This window comes from Ranitomeya imitator, chromosome 3, assembly GCF_032444005.1.
Source record: "Ranitomeya imitator isolate aRanImi1 chromosome 3, aRanImi1.pri, whole genome shotgun sequence".
NCBI classification, from domain to species: domain Eukaryota; kingdom Metazoa; phylum Chordata; class Amphibia; order Anura; family Dendrobatidae; genus Ranitomeya; species Ranitomeya imitator.
The window spans coordinates 111,196,095-111,216,800 of NC_091284.1; the positions used below are offsets into that span (position 1 = coordinate 111,196,095).

Genomic DNA, 20,706 nt, shown 5'->3' on the forward strand with positions numbered 1-20,706 from the left:
AAAGCAGCGAGACAGTATGATCTGGGGGATTTGCTGATATGCAAAGCTTCTCAAAGGGAGTTAGCGGCCTGTTGATATTGGCTTGTTTAGAGATTGAGTGGATATAACATTTTAGTTGTTCATAGAAGAACCAGTCAACAGAGCATGATTCCTCCTCTGGGAATAGTTCCCTAAGGGACTTCATCCCAGTTTCATTTAAATAGTCATGGATGATGGGTTTTGAATCTTTTCTTTTATTTAGAAATGTCTCTCTATTCAACCCTGCCGGAAAAGCAGAATTATCGTAAATTGGAATTAAGGGGCCCGGGAGGGTTGTGATCTGAAAGTCTTTATTTCGGTTTTTGATAAGAAGCAACAAGTTTCTCGTAAGGAAGGGTATGTAGGTGCCCGGCCCTAGCCCCTTGCCTCCTTTCCAAAGTACAATTTGGGAGTCTCGTCCATTGAGATCATTTTCTAAGTTAACCCACTTTTTGTTGTTTTTACTGTGATAAAGGTCTAGGATACAAGTTCCCATTGATGCATAACTATAAATCGCGAGGTCCGGGAGACCCAGTCCACCTGTCGATTTAGATCTACTCAATGTTGTATATGAAATACGTGCTCGATTATGAGACCAAATAAAACGAGTAATTATTTGTTTGAGGCGGGAAAAGAAGGAAGCTGGTAGGTATAGGGGAATTGTTTGAAAAAAATATAAGAGGCGAGGCAGGAGGTCCATCTTCACTGCATTGATTCTACCCAGCCAGGACAATTGTAGCCTGTGCCACTTCTCCAAGTCTGAGTTTGTTTTCTGTAGGATTGGCGCAAGGTTGGTTTCAAACAGTTTAGACGTTTTGTTTGTAATTTTGATACCTAAATAAGTAAGGGAATCAAAGCTCCATTTAAATGGGAAAGCCCTCCTTAATTGGTCCACCAAGGGGAGTTGGAGTGATATGTTTAGGATTTCGGATTTATGGGAATTCATTTTGAAGTTACTTAGGTGGCCAATCATGCCTGTTTTTAATGCAGTGCCGCCAGGGGGCCCATAGATCACGAGCATCTAGTAACAACAGTCATCGATGGATGTCCCTTGAGCACATGGATTTCACCAGAATCATGAATCTTTTAGTGATATTATGTAGATGGCGGGATATTCAAAGTCTTTACAATTTTACATTGAGGAACATTTTTCTGAAATTTTTCCACAATTTTTAGAAACAGTTGTTTTCAGATTGGTGACCTCTGACCATCTTTGCTTCTGAGAGACTCTGCCTCTCTAACATAATTATTTTATACACCGTCATGTGGCTTAGTTGAAAATTGAACCTCCTGCTATTGTTCATTACTGTCACTTGCTTTTCCAGGCTTGTTAACCCTGGTTCCAACTTTTTGAGATGTATTGCTGTCATCAATTTCTAAATGAGCTAATTTTGGAAAAATATCTAATGTTCAGCTTCGGATCTGTGTCATTTGTTCTGCTAAGAATAAAATATGCTTTGCAAAAAAGAAAAAAAAGAGAGAGCATGAACCGCACATCCCAAAATCATACGTTGATCTAAAGCCGCTAGGCAAAAATTAATATAACTGAATATGAGGTTTTCAGTTTAACATTCTGATCAGACTGTATGAAGCCCACTGCCCCTTCACGGCAAACCTCGTAGTGGGTCCTATCGCCCTAACGGAGCTCCGTTAGGGCGATAGGACCCACTACGAGGTTTGCCGTGAAGTGGCAGTGGGCTTCATACAGTCTGATCAGAATGTTAAACTGAAAACCTCATGTTCAGTATATAAATTTTTGCCTAGCGGCTTTAGATCAACGTATGATTTTGGGATGTGCGGTTCATGCTCTTTTTTTTTTTGTACTAAGAATAAAATATGGCTATAAGATATTTCAAAATTAATACATTCTTGCTTTCTTCACATTTTACATGTCCCAAGTTTTTAAAAAAAAATTGGGGTTGTAATCGAACATACCTTATGAACATATTTGAGGTTAAAAAGTGTACAATCTGTACTTTTACTGCACTGACATTCCGCAACTTTCATTAGGAATTTTGATAAAGGAACATACAAAACCAAATATGTAGTATTACATTAATAATGCGAGGTTTATAATTATTATATATTATTATATAAATCACACTTGTGTATTAATTAAAGGGAATTTGTCACCAGGTTTTTCCATCCAATCTGAGAGCAGCATAATATAGGGGCAGAGTCCCTGATTCCAGTGCTATGTCACTTTCTGGGCTATTTAGTGCAGTTTTGATAGGACTAGTGAACCTATTGCCATGAAGTCAAGTATTTTCATGAGCTCTATATAGGGTTATACAAAGCTCAAAATACATACTGGTAGATCTGCAGCAGATAAAAAGGGATTTTAAAAAAAGACAGCAAGCAGCCAATAACTGATACATCACTAGATCATGCTGCTCTCATACTGTGTAGCAAAAACCTGATTACAGGTTCCCATTAACCCCTTAGTGACAAAACCAATTTTGACCACCTTAACGACCAGGCAAAATTTTTGAAATCTGAGCAGTGTCACTTTATGTGGTAATAACTCTGGAACACTTCAACGGATCCCACTGATTCTGTTTTTTCGTGACATCCTGTACTTCATAGTAGTGGTAAAATTTGTTCAATATGACTTACATTTATTTGTGAAAATATCGGAAATGTTCCCAAAATTTAGCAATTTTGAACATTTTAATTCTTGTGTCTTTAAATCAGAAAGTTATATTACACAAAATAGGTAATAAATAACATTTCCCACGTCTACTTTACATCTGCACCACTTTTTAAGTCTATTTTTTCTTTGTTAGGAAGTTAGAAGGGTTAAAAGTTGACCAGCAATTTCTCATTTTTTAACAAAATTTACAAAACCATTTATTTAGGGACCATCTCATATTTGAAGTCACTGTCTGTATGACAGAAAATACCCAGAAGTGACACCATTCTAAACACTGCACCACTTAAAGTACTTAAATCCACATTCAAGAAGTTTATTTACCCTCCCGATGCTTCACAGGAACAAAAGCTATAGAGAAGAAAAAAATTAACATTTAACACTTTTTCACAAAAATTTTACTTTACCTCCAAATTTTATTATTTTCACAAGGGTAACAGGAGAAAATGGATTGCAGGTCTCACTTGGCCACAATGAGAGTTATCTGAAAAGAAAGCCTTGCTGAGTGAGCACATGGTGCTCGGAACAAGTGCGGCGGTTTCTCACCTCTGCTGCGGATGCTGATATACCAATCAAAGCAAGTGACTGCAGCAGACATGAGAAAGTGCTGCTCCTGCTCCGGGCACTGTATGCTCACACTCCAAAACGTTCTTTTCATCTAACACTCACTCTGGTCAAGAGAACTCTGGCAATCTAGGTGCGGGGAGGTGGCCAGGCATGATACTTAAGAGGCAAGACATTGCCTGAGCGCTTGTGGCCACACCAAGGGTGCACCGAACATCCTCATTTTGCATATTAAAAAATGCTTTTTATGCTTTCTTAAAAGTGTTTTTGGGGTGAGAGGCTCCCCTTAACCCCTTCCCGACCCATGACGCCACGTAGGCGTCATGAAAGTCGGTGCCAATCCGACCCATGACGCCTATGTGGCGTCATGGAAAGATCGCGTCCCTGCAGATCGGGTGAAAGGGTTAACTCCCATTTCACCCGATCTGCAGGGACAGGGGGAGTGGTAGTTTAGCCCAGGGGGGGTGGCTTCACCCCCTCATGTCTACGATCGCTCTGATTGGCTGATGAAAGTGAAACTGCCAATCAGAGCGATTTGTAATATTTCACCTATTATAACTGGTGAAATATTACAATCCAGCCATGGCCGATGCTGCAATATCATCGGCCATGGCTGGAAATACTAATGTGCCCCCACCCCACCCCACCGATCACCCCCCCAGCCCCCCGATCTGTCCGGTACACTGCTCCGGCTCCCCTCTGTCCTGTGCTCCGCTCCCCCCGTGCTCATGTCCGCTCACCCCCGTGCTTCAATCACCCCCCCGTGCTCCAATCACCCCCCCTGCACTCCGATCCACCCCCCTCCGTGCTCTGTTCCACCCCCCCGTGCTCCGTTCCACCCCCCCGTGCTCCGTTCTACCCCCCCGTGCTCCGTTCCACCCCTCCCGCGCTCCGGTTCACCCCCCCATGCTCCGATCCCCCCCCCCCGTGCTCCCCCCCACCCCATCATACTTACCGATCCTGCCGGGGTCCGTCCGTCTTCTCCCCGGGCGCCGCCATCTTCCAAAATGGCAGGCGCATGCGCAGTGCGCCCGCCGAATCTGCCGGCCGGCAGATTCGTTCCAAAGTGCATTTTGATCACTGAGATATAATCTATCTCAGTGATAAAAATAAAAAAAATAATAAATGACCCCCCTCCTTTGTCACCCCCATAGGTAGGGACAATAAAAAAAATAAAGAATTTTTTTTTTCCCACTAATGTTAGAATAGAGTTAGGGTTAGGGGTAGGGTTAGGGGTAGGGTTAGGGTTAGGGGTAGGGTTAGGGCTAGGGTTAGGGGTAGGGTTAGGGTTAGGGTTAGGGCTAGGGCTAGGGTTAGGGTTAGAGGTAGGGGTAGGGTTAGGGGTAGGGTTAGGGGTAGGGTTAGGGGTAGGGGTAGGGTTAGGGATAGGGTTTCGGTATGTGCACACGTATTCTGGTCCTCTGCGGATTTTTCCGCTGCGGATTTGATAAATCCGCAGTGCTAAACCGCTGTGGATTTATGGCGGATTTACCGCGTTTTTTCTGCGCATTTCACTGCGGTTTTACAACTGCGATTTTCTATTTGAGCAGTTGTAAAACCGCTGCGGAATCCGCACAAAGAAGTGACATGCTGCGGAATGTAAACCGCTGCGTTTCCGTGCAGTTTTTCCGCAGCATGTGTACAGCGATTTTTGTTTCCCATATGTTTACATTGAACTGTAAGCTCATGGGAAACTGCTGCGGATCCGCAGCGTTTTCCGCAGCGTGTGCACATACCTTTAGAATTAGGCTATGTGCACACGGATTTGGCTGCGGATCCGCAGCAGTGTTCCATCAGGTTTACAGTACCATGTAAACATATGGAAAACCAAATCCGCTGTGCCCATGGTGCGGAAAATACCGCGCGGAAACGCTGCGTTGTATTTTCCGCAGCATGTCAATTCTTTGTGCGGATTCCGCAGCGTTTTACACCTGTTCCTCAATAGGAATCCGCAGGTGAAATCCGCACAAAAAACACTGGAAGCCGCGGAAAATCCGCAGGTAAAACGCAGTGCCTTTTACCCGCGGATTTTTCAAAAATGATGCTGAAAAATCTCACACGAATCCGCAACGTGGGCACATAGCCTTAGAGTTAGAGCTGGAATTAGGGTTGTGGTTAGGGTTGTGATTAGGGTTATGGCTACAGTTGGGATTAGGGTTAGGGGTGTGTTGGGGTTAGTGTTGGAGGTAGAATTGAGGGGTTACCACTGTTTAGGCACATCAGGGGTCTCCAAACGCAACATGGCGCCACCATTGATTCCAGCCAATCTCGTATTCAAAAAGTCAAATGGTGCTCCCTCAATTCCGAGCCCTGACGTGTGCCCAAACAGTGGTTTACCCCCACATATGGGGTACCAGCATACTCAGGATAAACTGCGCAACAATTACTGGGGTCCAATTTCTCCTGTTACCCTTGTGAAAATAAAAAAATGCTTGCTAAAACATCATTTTTGAGGAAAGAAAAATGATTTATTATTTTCACGGCTCTACGATGTAAACGTCTGTGAAGCACTTGGGGGTTCAAAGTGCTCACCACATATCTAGATAAGTTCCTTGGGGGGTCTAGTTTCTAAAATGGTGTCACTTGTGGGGGGTTTCTACTGTTTAGGCACACCAGGGGCTCTGCAAACGCAATGTGACGCCCGCAGACCATTCCATCAAAGTCTGCATTTCAAAAGTCACTACTTCCCTTCTGAGCCCCGACGTGTGCCCAAACAGTGGTTTACCTCCACACATGGGGTATCAGCGTACTCAGGAGAAACTGGACAACAACTTTTGGGGTCCAATTTCTCCTGTAACCCTTGGGAAAATAAAAAATTCTGGGCTAAATAATTATTTTTGAGGAAAGAAAACGTATTTATTATTTTCACGGCTCTGCATTATATACTTCTATGAAGCACTTGGGGGTTCAAAGTGCTCACCACACATCTAGATAAGTTCCTTTCGGGGTCTAGTTTCCAAAATGGGGTCACTTGTGGGGGGTTTCTACTGTTTAGCCACATCAGGGGCTCTGCAAACGCAACGTGACGCCCGCAGAGCATTCCATCAAAGTCTGCATTTCAAAACGTCACTACTTCACTTCCGAGCCCCGGAATGTGCCCAAACAGTGGTTTACCCCCACATATGGGGTATCAGCGTACTCAGGAGAAACTGGACAACAACTTTTGGGGTCACATTTCTCCTGATACCCTTGGGAAAATAAAAAATTGCAGGCTAAAAGATCATTTTTGAGAAAATATTTTTTTTTTTTTATTTTCATGGCTCTGCGTTATAAACTTCTGTGAAGCACTTGGGGGTTCAAAGTCCTCACCACACATCTAGATTAGTTCCTTTGGTGGACTAGTTTCCAAAATGGGGTCATTTCTGGGGGATCTCCAATGTTTAGGCACACAGGGGCTCTCCAAACGTGACATGGTGTCCGCTAATGATTGGAGCTAATTTTCCATTTAAAAAGCCAAATGGCGTGCCTTCCCTTCCGAGCCCTGCCGTGCACCCAAACAGTGGTTTACCCCCACATATGGGGTATCAGCGTACTCAGGACAAACTGGACAACAACATTTGGGGTCCAATTTCTCCTATTACCCTTGGCAAAATAGGAAATTCCAGGCTAAAAAATCATTTTTGAGGAAAGAAAAATTATTTTTTATTTTCATGGCTCTGCGTTATAAACTTCTGTGAAGCACCTGGGGGTTTAAAGTGCTCAATATGCATCTAGATAAGTTCCTTGGGGGGTCTAGTTTCCAAAATGGGGTCACTTGTGGGGGAGCTCCAATGTTTAGGCACACAGGGGCTCTCCAAACGCGACATGGTGTCCGCTAACAATTGGAGCTAATTTTCCATTCAAAAAGTCAAATGGCGCGCCTTCCCTTCCGAGCCCTGCCGAGTGCCCAAACAGTGGTTTACCCCCACATATGAGGTATCGGCGTACTCGGGAGAAATTGCCCAACAAATTTTATGATCCATTTTATCCCATTGCTCATGTGATAATGAAAAAATTGAGGCGAAAAGAATTTTTTTGTGAAAAAAAAGTACTTTTTCATTTTTCCGGATCAATTTGTGAAGCACCTGGGGGTTCAAAGTGCTCACTATGCATCTAGATAAGTTCCTTGGGCGTCTAGTTTCCAAAATGGGGTCAATTGTGGGGGAGCTCCAATTTTTAGGCACACAGGGGCTCTCCAAACGTGACATGGTGTCCGCTAAAGAGTGGAGCCAATTTTTGATTCAAAAAGTCAAATGGCGCTCCTTCCCTTCCAAGCCCTGCCGTGCGCCCAAACAGTGGTTTACCCCCACATATGAGGTATCAGCGTACTCGGAACAAATTGGACAACAACGTACATGGTTCAATTTCTCCTTTTACCATTGGGAAAATAAAAAAATTGTTGCTAAAAGATAATTTTTGTGACTATAAAGTTAAATGTTCATTTTTTCCTTCCATGTTGCTTCTGCTGCTGTGAAGCACCTGAAGGGTTAATAAACTTCTGGAATGTGGTTTTGAGTACCTTGAGGGGTGCAGTTTTTAGAATGGTGTCACTTTTGGGTATTTTCAGCCATATAGACCCCTCAAACTGACTTCAAATGTGAGGTGGTCCCTAAAAAAATGGTTTTGTAAATTTCGTTGTAAAAATGAGAAATCGCTGGTCAAATTTTAACCCTTATAACTTCCTAGCAAAAAAAATTTTGTTTCCAAAATTGTGCTGATGTAAAGTAAACATGTGGGAAATGTTATTTATTAACTATTTTGTGTCACATAACTCTCTGGTTTAACAGAATAAAAATTCAAAATGAGAAAATTGCGAAATTTTCAAAATTTTCGCCAAATTTCCGTTTTTATCACAAATAAACGCATAATTTATTGACCTAAATTTACCACTAACATGAAGCCCAATATGTCACGAAAAAACAATCTCAGAACCGGTAGGATCCGTTGAAGCGTTCCTGAGTTATTACCTCATAAAGGGACACTGGTCAGAATTGCAAAAAACGGCAAGGTCTTTAAGGTCAAAATAGGCTGGGTCATGAAGGGGTTAAACAAATTATTAAAGCACCACTTCAGTAATTTTTTTTGTCTTACTGCTGTAGTGTTGTCACTAATGTAAGTTCTCTGCCCCTAGTCTTATACTCACCGACTTGCTGTGTTCAGTCAGCTGTTTCCAGTGCTGCTCCGGTCCCAATCCGCCATTTTGTGACCACAACTTCTGACTGTTTGGATGTCAGAGGTAATGGTCACAAGCTCTAAGTCTATGAAATCCTCGTTCTTCGTTTCTGTAATGTTCTGCTGCAGTGCAGTATAGAGCAACCTCCACCAGGGGGTGCTGGTTAAGGAAAAGAGGTTGTACACACAGCGCAGCAACACTGAATAACAACACAGGTGTCACAGGTAATGAAAGAGACGTGAGACAAGCCAAAGTCATACACAGAGATAGCAGTGCGGTACAGAATGGGCGAACAGAGAATAGTCGGGGACAAGCAAGACGTCAGAACCTACCGGGAACGTGGTAACCAAAATGTGAGATGTAAGACGGAGTCGGGGTACAGGCCAGAGGTCAGAACAAGTCAAGAACAGGTGCAGGCAGTTAGAGGCAAACAGGAACACTAGTACAGGTATCCAGGTCAGGAGCTCAAACAGTGCAGCATGAACTATAGCTGACACTGGCCCACAGGCTGCAGAGGACTTAAATAGTTCAGCCAGCTTCAGAGTGAGGCAGAAAGGATTAACTCCCACATGACCAGTCCAGAGACAAGACAGCTGAACATAATTTCAGAACTGGATCATGACAGTGTCATAGACTTACATTGAAAAGTGACCTCCGGCTTCCCCAGCAAACAATGGTGCGATCCGGCAGGTCACAATCTGCAGAAGACCAACTGGCTGCTAAGGATAATACTACGTATAGGGACCTCACATTACAGACACCGCTGCAGTGGAAAAATAAAAGAAACCCTGCAGCGGTGCCTTAATAGATAGAAATGGGTTTATTCTATAATGATAAGGACACATACACAGTGTGCAGAATAAGGCAAATCATAGCATGTTCTTTAGAGGCAGCGGTTGCTCCTAGAATCTGATTGTGTTGGTTTGGGACCTTGGGTCTGTTATATTTGTGCTGTAGACAGTTTTGAGTAAAAGCCTCCATCTAATGCTGGCTCAGGCCTAAAAATGCATGCATGGTACTAAATTGGACTCTAAATGTCACTGTTCATTAAACTGCAGCTTGCTGTGGGCTTTTATGTGGAACTACAGTATGACTTTATAAATAATTACTTATGAAGCTTAACTACGTATGAATGGTGGAATAGCAGCTCTGACTATAGCTATTAACACAGAGGTCATCATCGTTTTGCAGCAGAAAATGACTGCCTATTGTTGTCCAAACAGCAGGCTTAAAGACTAATGGCGATACTTTTCGCTACGTCATGTAGGTGTAGCTGAGTGATTAGCTCTGCAGACCCACAATTAATTTGGGCAACATCGGTACAGTCATCTACTTATTTGTCTTCCTCTAGGTCATGTAAACAACAAAATAAATAGCAGTGACTGATATGTGACATGGCGGACACCACTTGCACCCAGCAGACCCCATTGGCTATAATGTGCTCCGTTTGAGTTATCGCCATGGTGTCTGCGATTTTATCAAACAGAATAGTACAGCATACTGAGCTATTTGGTCCAACTTTATTGATCAAATCCACAACTGTCGCTAAAAAAAATACCTTCCTCAGGGTGTAGATTATTTCAAGAAAAGTCAACCACGTGTTCTAATATTTTTGAAAAAAGGTACTATTCACTATTTGTATGGACTATTTTTGTTCATAGAAGTCTGTGAATGCAAAAGTAAGTGGACACATTAATTTTGAATTCAGGATTTCATTTTGTCCCATTGTTACAACTGTAAAATATCTGGCCCTCTCGCAATGCAACCTGCCGTTACAAAGTTTTCTGAAAGAAAGGTCTGTTTTAAATAGTTTACTGAATTTGAGCATGCTACTGTAATTGGATGCCACCATTCCAACAAATCAATTCATGAAATGTCGTCCCTCCTAAATATTTACCTGTGAGTGGTATTATTGAAAAGTGGAAGTGTTTAGGATCCACAGCAACTCAACCACAAAGAGAATCGGGATCACCGAGTACTGAAGCGTGTAAACAAGTACGCCAATGCAACAACGCAGAGGATGAGGACACAGTATTAACCAACAAATATTTATTTGATTAACACAACTATAAGTGATACCTATGTAAGAGGGTGTGCTGTGGAAGATGAGATTCCCCAGAGCTGTGTGGCATTTGTAAACCGGAGACTGCCACCTACTGCTCAAATGGAACCTTGCGGAACCAATAAGAGGGGGGAGTGTTTCAAGAAGGGCAAGACTAGATGGAGCACCAGGTCAGGTGACATTCATGACACAGTTCCCTAATATAAAAGGCTGGAGTGACAATGCGGGTAGAGATTTGGCACCAATGAGAGAGAATAGCAGGACGTGTGCTCGGATGGACACCATGGCTCAGACATAGGGATGTACCCGACCAGAGGCCCAGCCCTGCACCAGTCAAGATCCATAGACCAGACCATGCTGGGCAAGACTGCCAGACTGAATTAGGCTAGGTTCACATTGCGTTAAAGCAGCCCGTTCAACACATGCGTTAAATGGGCTGCGTTAACGCAAGTGCCGAAATGTGATCGCCTTAGTGCAGATAGAGCTAGCAGATGCTCTATCTGCGCTAGCGGTGATTGACCCGGAAATGCTGCAGCCCGCGTCCCAGGGTCCTTCACTCAATGATGGCACATCGCTAGCGCATGCCCATTTTGGGCGCGCGCTAGCGATGTGTCCGATATAGGGCTTAATGGCGGCATTAACGGACTGCGTTACACCGCGTTATGCCGCGGTGTAACGTAGTCCGTCTAACGGACTGCCTATAATGTGGACCCAGCCTTATGCTAACTGTAAAGTTTGGATAATTCTATGGGGTTGCTTTTCATGGGTAGGCCTAGGCCCCTTAGTTCCAGTGAAGGAAAATCTTAAGGCTTCATCATAACAAGACATTTTGGACAATTGTAGCTTCCAGCTTTGTGGGAAAAGTTTGGAGAAAGCCGTTTTCTATTCCAGCCTGACTGTGCCCCAGTGCACAAAGCAAAGTTCATAAAGGCATGGTTGGTTGGGTGAGTTTATTGTGGAAGCACTTGACACAGAGCCCTGACCTCAACCCCATCTATCAATTTTGGGATTAACTAGAATGGCGATTGTGAGTCAGACCCCTATTGTAAAATTGGGGTCTGACCTTACAAGTGTTCTTGAAGGTGAATGGGCAAATATTCCCACTGACACACCAAAAAATCTTGTAGAAAGTCTTTCCAGAAGGGTCGAAGCTGTTTATAACTGCAAAAGGGGGGAATCTCCATTGTAATGCCTAAGTATTTAGAATGGGAGGTCATAAAACTCATGTTGGTGTCCTCATACTTTTGGCTATTTAGTTTACTTACTTTGGAAAATTTTCAAAGGGAATACCCCAAACAAACAAACAAACAAACAAACAGAAAGAACATTTCTTATCTCTAAAACTGGTTACCTTGACTTCGAATTAAGATGAATTAGGGGCGTTTGACATTGTGCCTGGGGTCTGGTATAACAGCATTTCTTTGGAAACTCTAAATGTACAAGAATAAGCACTTCAATGAAAAGAAATCCATACTTTACCCATTAGGTGCTCATTATATGACCGTTACCACAATTTAGAAATTCGTTCATAGCGTTCAATAGAGTTCATCACTATGTAACACTTTGTTGTAGATGCCAGGATTCCACCCCAGTAGCTTCTTCCTTTGCAGGCGAGGGTGATGTTGAGCTGAGAATCATTCTAATTTTCTGTAATCTTCTTGTTTCTATATTGATTATTTGCCTAACTAAAGCATGTATCATCCTCTGTGTTATATTCCCTCCCAGGAGTTGACTCTCGTAATGGAGACTCAGTCTTTGGAGCAGCAAATTCAAAGCGTGGAGCGCAACATTACTTTCCTAAAAAAGGAACAACTAGGAATGTTGCATGATCTTCAACTGGAGATTCAGCGCCTGCAGAAACGTTGTACAGGTGAGCTGTTTTTACTCATTCCTTCCATCAGTTATCACCAACATCAGGCTCTCCAGTTGATACAAAACAATAAGGCCTCATTGGGGCGTCCATATTTCATGCACATGTGCTATTTGTGAATTCCACGGAGAGGGCACATACCCATTAAAGTCCGGATTATCTGTACACAAAAAGATCAGCAAGATTTCTCCACTTTTGGTTATTGCTGCAGATCAAACTCGCCAAGTCAAAGTGTCCATGAAAAAAACGGATAACACAGAGATTTTTATCTGCTTTTTTCTCCAGATTTTTAAGAACTTTTTTATGCTTTACTTTCTTTTAAGCAAAAAAAATGCTATTTGCTGTAAGTATGTGTGAAAATATTACAAGATTAATAATAGCATTGCAAATAGTTTGTGAAGAATTTTGAAGACTTATTTTTTTTCTTTTCCAAACACAGCATGTTCTAATTTTAGTATTTTTTTATACCTCTTTGCATAGGCTTCTCTAAATTGAAAAAAAGATCCATAAAAAATATATCTATATAGGAAACAACTTCATACAATTTTAATAACATCTATATACATAATTGTCTAAGTCTGTCTGTCTGTCCTTCTGTCACGGATATTCATTGGTCGTGGCCTCTGTCTATTATGGAAATCCAAGTCGCTGATTGGTCGCCGCAAAACAGCCACGACCAATCAGCGACGGACACAGTCCAGAAGAAAATGGCCGCTCCATACTTCCCGCAGTCAGTGCCCGGCGCCCGCTCCCCGCAGTCAGTGTCCCCGGAGCTCCGCCCCCCGCAGTCAGTGTCCCCGGCGCTCCGCTCCCCGCAGTCAGTGTCCCCGGCGCTCCGCTCCCCGCAGTCAGTGTCCCCGCGCTCCGCTCCCCGCAGTCAGTGTCCCCGGCGCTCCGCTCCCCGCAGTCAGTGTCCCTGGCGCTCCGCTCCCCGCAGTCAGTGTCCCCGGCGCTCCACTCCCCGCAGTCAGTGTCCCCAGCGCTCCGCTCCATACTCCTCTCCGGTCACCGCTAACACAGGGTTAATGCCGGCCCCCTCCCTGGCTGTGACCTTACACTGTTCCCCCACACTACTCAGTCTTTATTCTTTGCCCACTCACACTTTTCTCCCCTTATATTGTCTCCTCACACTACTACCCTCAATAGTCTCCTCACACATTTATCCCTCCCTCCTCATGCTGTCTTCTCTCACATCCCCCTGCTAACCATTCTGTCTCCTCACAAATCCCCCGACTCCCTATATTGTGTCTGCACCCACCACCCCCTTCGCTCCCCATATTGCGTCTGCACCCATCACTCCACATACTGTGTCTGCACCTGTCTCCTCCCTTGCTTCCCAAACTGGTGTCCTCAAATCTTTCGCCTTGTTACACTAACTCTCTGTCACAGGTGTGTCAGATGCAACAGACTGTCGCTTTGCATTTTACTGCAGAAGGTCTCTGCGTTTGGCATTACAGATGCCAACGTAATCCTACTGACTCTTGGACCAGCAGCAACCTCTGGCTCTAGATGACCCACCTGGACCTGGGGGTTTATAAATTCCCAGTCTGCTGCAGAGAGTTGCCAGTGATATTCTCATTTTTCCCTTGTGAAGGCTTGGAGTTATAGCAGTCGGCTAACTTCCTCTCTGGAGCTGTTTGAGGACGTTTGGTGTTATCTCTCTGAGTCTGCTCAAGCTAAGTTCATTTTCCTTGTCTGTCTACCATTTTGTCTTTAGTTTACAGCGGGGACTGACCAGTGCTTATCCCCTCTCCCTCCTTATCCAGGGCCTAGCTCTAGGGAGATACAGGGCTTAGGTTCCTGTTCAGCGATTGGTGAGCAACCAATTTAAGGACGGTAGAGCAGGTAGGGTGTTATCAGATCTGCCTAGGGGTCTCCACTCCCCTTTCCCTGGAGTCTGTGCTTCCTTCTCCTCATCTCTTTCTTGTTGCACTTAGTCTTCCCACACTGTGCATGACAATCTCCATCCCACCACAGAATAAATCTCCCTCCCACAACTGAAAAAATCTCCCACCCACACAGTAAATCTTCCTCCCACATCAATAATCTTTCTCCCATGTCATAAATCTTTCTCCCACATCATAAATCTTTCCCCACATCATAAATCTCCCCCCGACAGAATAAATCTCCCCCCACAGAATAAATCTCCCCAACAGAAAAAGTCTCTCAAGCACAGAATAAATCCCCCCATAGAATAAATCTCACCTCATGGAATAAATTCCTCCCAACAAAAAACAAATCTCCCCCTCCCCATTTATATTTAATCTTCGGTGTCTTCAGCTCCAGTGTGGAGCACTTACCGCCGATGTTCTTCTTTCTTTTGGACGCCGGCAAGTAATGTTAGCAGCGTGAGCACATGACCGGATCACACTCCTGACGTCGCTCTGACCCGGTGGTCAGAGCCTCAATTGTACTCATTAGCACAATTAATCACTGGGAGCCGGTATGGTGTTGGCTATCAGCTTGACAGCTGGCTCAGAGAGTTGCAGACTCCCATTCCAGGGGTAGGCAGAATGCAGCTGCTGGGGGAGGCACTTTGGACTGCCCCCCCAGGTACGCCTCAGCGATGTTTATAAATATTCCATGCAGTTAGTGCCATTGTCATCTGTCTATTGCAACAATATGTTACTGAGCTGTTTGCAGTAGTTTTCATAAAATCACTGTTTTATCACCAGGTGATTATCACTAGAGCACTGGTAAATCTGCTGCCATGTAGTCCTCCAAATTAATGAGCTCTGTGTAACTTTGCCTCTGCCATTGATTGGCAGCTTTCTGTGTTCACTGTGCATGTGTAGAAAGCTGTCAGTGATGTGAGAATGGTTACACAGAGCTCAGCATTCAGAGAACTGATAGATCTGCAACAGAGAAATCAGGGATTTAATCAAAATGACAGCAAACAGCCCAGTAAGTAACTCTGCTGCTATTAGTGCTTCTGCCCCTACATTATGCTACACTTAGATGGGATGACAAAACCATGCTGACAGATTCCCTTTAAGGTGAACTTGTCAGCAGGCTTTTTCAAAGTAAACCATAAACACTGTCAGGTTGGCAGTGTTAAACTGATTAAAATGATACCTGGGCTGAAGAAATCTGTCTTGTGGTCCTTGTGTAATCAGTGTTAGAAGTTTTCAGCTAATGAGATGCCTGTGCTTCAGGACGGGACTGTAGGCAGAGTCTTTTCTTCCTGCTCTAGGCCAGAGAAACCAAGGAGAGACCTGCCCACAGGACGCCTCGAAGCACAAACAGTCTTTCTCTATGATGAGGAACATATTTGTGCTTCGGAGTGTCCTGTGGGCAGGTCTCTCCTTGGTTTCTCTGGCTCAGAACTGGAAGATAAGACTCTGCCTACAGTATAGCCCAGGAGCACGGGCATATAATTAACTGAAATCTTCTAGCACTGATTTACACAAGAATCACAAGACAATTTCTTCACCCCAGGTATCATTTTAATCACTATAACTGCGCCAACCTGACAATGCCTGTAGTTTACTTAGCAAAATCCTGCTGACAGGTTTACTTTAAAGGGAACCTGTCACCCCGTTTTTTCAGATTGAGATATAAATACTGTTAAATAGGGCCTGCGCTGTGCATTACTATAGTGTATGTAGTGTACCCTGATTCCCCACCTATGCTGAGAAATACATTACCAAAGTCGCCGTTTTCGCCTGTCAATCAGGCTGGTCAGGTCAGGTGGGCGTGGTAACATCGCTCTTTTCTTCCCCAGCTTTCCGTTGGTGGCGTAGTGGTGTGCGCATGTTGCAGTGACGAATCCACTGCGCGCACGTGAAGAAGCAGCGCGCGATCTGCGCTATTACCCCCTGTCATCGGTGGGGGCGGCCATCTTCCTGGGGCCGCGCGTGCGCAGATGGAGTGCTCTGCTGCACAAGGCTTCAGGAAAATGGCCGCGGGATGCCGCGCGTGCGCATTAGAGATCGCGGCGGCCATTTTCCCAAAGCCGAGTTTGCATCTCGGCTTTGGGAAAATGGCCGCCGCGATCTCTTCTGCGCACGCACGGCATCCCGCGGCCATTTTCCTGAAGCCCCGTGCAGCAGAGCACTCCATCTGCGCACGCGCGGCCCCAGGAAGATGGCCGCCCCCACCGATGACAGGGGGTAATAGCGCAGATCGCGCGCTGCTTCTTCACGTGCGCGCAGTGGATTCGTCACTGCGACATGCGCACACCACTACGCCACCAACGGAAAGCTGGGGAAGAAAAGAGCGATGTCACCACGCCCACCTGACCTGACCAGCCTGATTGACAGGCGAAAACGGCGACTTTGGTAATGTATTTCTCAGCATAGGTGGGGAATCAGGGTACACTACATACACTATTGTAACGCACAGCGCAGGCCCTATTTAACAGTATTTATATCTCAATCTGAAAAAACGGGGTGACAGGTTCCCTTTAAGTGGTCACTTTTAAGGCATATTTAATAAATTATGTTATGAGGTGGAATTTCTGTGAATTTTTGAATATACAATAATAGTGGGAAAACACTTTTAATAATATTGATGACACCAACGCATGAGTATAGAACATGTATAACGGAGAGGAGCTACAAGCCATAGAGTGAGGACCACTGGACCATAATTGACCCCTATATTGCTAACCCACTAGTTTTCTGCAGTCAGGTTCTATTATCTTTGATGCAGTACTACCCATTCATAGACAAAAGAACAGCTTTATAAACTGTATTGATAGCTTAGCTGTCAGACAGTGTAATACGAGATCAATGAGATTCATGTTCTGTAAATTAGAAATCACACAAGATGTATTTTCCTCCCATTTACCACCTGAGCACACTGCTGTTCAGCCAAGAAACAGCTGCCATGTGGAAATCCCCAAGAGCTCCTACCATAGATTCCTACATACTGTAAATCATTCTTCTGGCACAATGGGGGGATCATTGTGACTGATAGGAGCTAGTAGCCAACATTAAGTATGCAAACAGCTATAATATGGTAAAATACAGTACTCGATTTCAGCTAATTATCCCCAAAGACAGAAATATTGTGATTAGTATTATTTATTTACTTGCACATCTTTACTTATTTTATGTACCATATTGCTTAATGAATGACATAAGTTCTGGTGAAGAACATGGAGGCAAGCTGTTATTTGCTATACAGTGTCACTGAGAGAAAGCAGCCCAATTCTCTTCCCTACTGCTGCCGGCACAGTCATCCCATTGTCACACTCTCATGGTTAATTGCAAGCTATTCAGATGGTGTGCCACGTAAGCTAAAGTCTGATCTTGCCCCTGTGTACAGTATTAGTATGTCAGACCTGACCTTGAAGAGCTTGGAAGAAAAATGTCTCCAGTAATATTGTCTTTCATTGTAGTTACAGTGGGGGGCTAGTCGCAGCGTGCTGGAGGGTGGAGATGTCTGGAGCTCCGCAACTTTATACTGGATGGGTGCCCTCTCAATAAATATGTCAGCTTTAAGAAACACCCTTCAGTTCAGGTAGCTTTTTAGACTAAGTAGCTGCATGTACATCAGTAAAAGATATTAAATATATGTGACACCCCAGGGTCCTGGTTGTTACAGTGGCATTGCTTTCTTCACGGGGAGAGTGAGGTCATGCTTGGAAGCGAAGGAGGATCTTCTCTATCAGGTATACACAAACATGCAACATGTTCACACTCCAGGCCAGAAGGGGGAGCTCTGAACCCGGTTTTCAAGGGAACTTCCCTATATATATATTCTGGTCTGGAGGGAAAGTCAGGCAGTGAGTCAGAGATTGCCAGAGAGGAGCTGGTCAAGGAACTTCAGCTTAGGCGGACCTGGTAAGAAAGGAGTGTAGCTGATCAGACGTGGGAGTCTGCAGCTCCTGGCAGAAAGAGATGAGAGCAGTCAGAAGTACTGGAGGGGCCATGCAGCTACGAGGGTGCTGCAGCTCCAGGACAGAGATAACACAGAAGGAAGAACAACTTGTAGTGAGCGTGCAGGAGAGCGAAGCACAGGAGAGTGACAACTGGGGAGAATAGCTGCGAATGGGCTACCTCGCTGCAGAGCGTAGATTCCGGTAGCCGGAAGACCGAGGTTGTGAGGGACTCCAGGACTTACAGCAGAATCCGGCAGGACAGCTGGACTACACATAACCCATCCTCCCCAATACCCAGGAGACACAGTGGCGCATAGAGCCCGGGTCGTGATAGAGACCTTGTAAACAGGCTCGAGCCACCTGTCATACGAGTTAGTGTCCCACCTTTACGGAGGACAGAGAGAACAGTGAGGACCTTGACAGAAGCCACAGGCAGCAAAGGACTACACCACCGCACAAGTAGGAAGGCTTCTAACTTCACCTGGTAAAGGGGACTCTGAACTCGCTTCCAAGCCGGCCGGACCGTGCCTGTACCTGTGATCTGGTGCCTTGGACTGTGGCTGCCTGAAGTCTTCAGTAAACCAGGTAAAGAGACTGCAAACCTGTGTCCCCTGTTTCTTGCCGTACCACCCACCATCTTCATCTACACACCGGGAACCCTGGGGACCCAACTTCACCTGTGGGAAGTTATACCATCTTAACTGCCATAACATCACCCCAGAGGACCCCTGTAAGCAGCGTCGGTCCCCACTGACCAAATACCACAGGTGGCGTCACGAACACAAACTTTATTCAAAACCCCTTTCAAAGACATTCCCTTTTACTTGGGCGCCCAGGGCCACGGACCGGGTCACCGCCACCGTGACATCCCCTTTAAGTACCGGACCCGGTACTAAGTATACCACGGCCCTGGCGGGCGACTCATACAGTATATATATTAGAAATACATGCATACAGTGCCTTGAAAAATATTCATACCCCATGCAATTTTCCACAATTTTTCACCTTACTCCCACAAATTTCAATGTATTTTATTTGGAGTTTATGTTATACACCCACAATAAGTAGCAAGCATTTAAGTGTAAAGGAAATGATACAGGGTTATCCATTTTAAAAATATAAATCTGAGAATTGTGACGTGCATTTGTACTCAGCCCTTCCCAAGTCAATACTTTCACTACAATTACTGCTGCAAATACTTCAGGTATGTCTCTGAGTTTTGCAGATCTAGAGGATGAAATGTTTGACTATTTTTCTTCTCAAACAAGCTCTAGCTCAGTGAGATTGGATGGAGGTGGAGGCGTTTGTGAAAAGCAACTTTCAAGTCTTACCACAGATTCTCAATGGTTATTAGTTCTGGACTGTGGCTCGGCCATTCACACACTTGGATATGCTTTGATCTAAACCATTCCATTGGAAGTATGCTTAGATGCTTAGAGTTGTTGGACTGCTGGAAGGTGAACCTACGCGAAAGTCTCAAGTCTTTTGCAGATACTTAACAGGATATTACCTCAGGTAGATACAACCTCAGATGAACAACAACATATGACGCATTACGCTATGTCATTATTTAATTTTCGCCTGTCCAACAAATAACCCAGTTGGGAAGGGGTTAATGTTATGCCGTTTAACGATCGGGTTAATACTTTTTTTATATTGATAGATTGGATGATTCTGAATGTGGCGATACCAAATATGTGTATGATTTTTTTTTTATTGTTTTATTTTTAATGGGGCGAAAGGGGGGAGATTTGAACTTTTATATTTTTTCAATTTTTTAAATATTTTTTAAAACTTTTTTTTTACTTTTTGCATGCTTCAATAGTCTCCATGGGAGACTAGAAGCTGCAGTACTTTGATCGGCTCTGCTGCATACAGGCAATGATCAGATCGCCTGAATGTAGCAGAAATGCTCACTTGCTATGAGCGCCGACCACTGGGCAGTGCTCATAGCAATCTGGCTATGACTACCATAGAGGTCTGCTGGAGACCTCTGGTTGTCATGCCAACCCATTGACAGGTTACTGATGGGCAGGATTTCCGGGATGTGACGTGCTTCCGTGTTAAATGTTGCTGTCAAAGATTGACAGCAGCATTTAACTAGATAACAGCCGCGGGTGGATTGCGATTCCCTCAGGTTCTGTTGCGGGCACATGTCAGCTGTATATATCAGCTGTCATGTGCCCGGGAAGGTGCGGGCTCAGCGCCTGAGCCCGCACCAAACAGGGGGAGTCCGACATCGACGTACTTTTACACCTGATATCGGAAAGAGGTTAAAGAGCATCTACCACAAAAAAAAAATCTAGTTTTATTTAATAAAAGATATATCCTATTTTTAAGATTAGAAGCCACACACCCATTTCCCCACAAAATTTTGGGGAAAAAAGTGTGTCTTATAATCCTAAAAATACGGTACATCTTTTGTTAAATAAAACTAGATTTTGTTTTTGTGGTAGATGCTATTTAAGCAATGTTGTAAATTGGGGCAAAATTCCACTAGAACAATGTGAGAGACTGATAAAGTCTTACATAAAATGACCTAGGCAAACTCGAGTAATGAGCA

General features: G+C 44.3%; 1 protein-coding gene across 1 annotated transcript in view; it reads left to right on the top strand.

Annotated features, from left to right (window-relative positions):
* Positions 1-20,706, top strand: part of CCDC92B (coiled-coil domain containing 92B) — a 121,240-nt gene that overhangs the window by 20,915 nt on the left and 79,619 nt on the right. The window contains exon 2 of the mRNA XM_069761276.1: positions 12,172-12,316. Within this exon, the coding sequence (XP_069617377.1) occupies positions 12,187-12,316 (130 nt within the window). The 5' untranslated portion in view covers positions 12,172-12,186. The remainder of the gene's footprint in view (positions 1-12,171; positions 12,317-20,706) is intronic.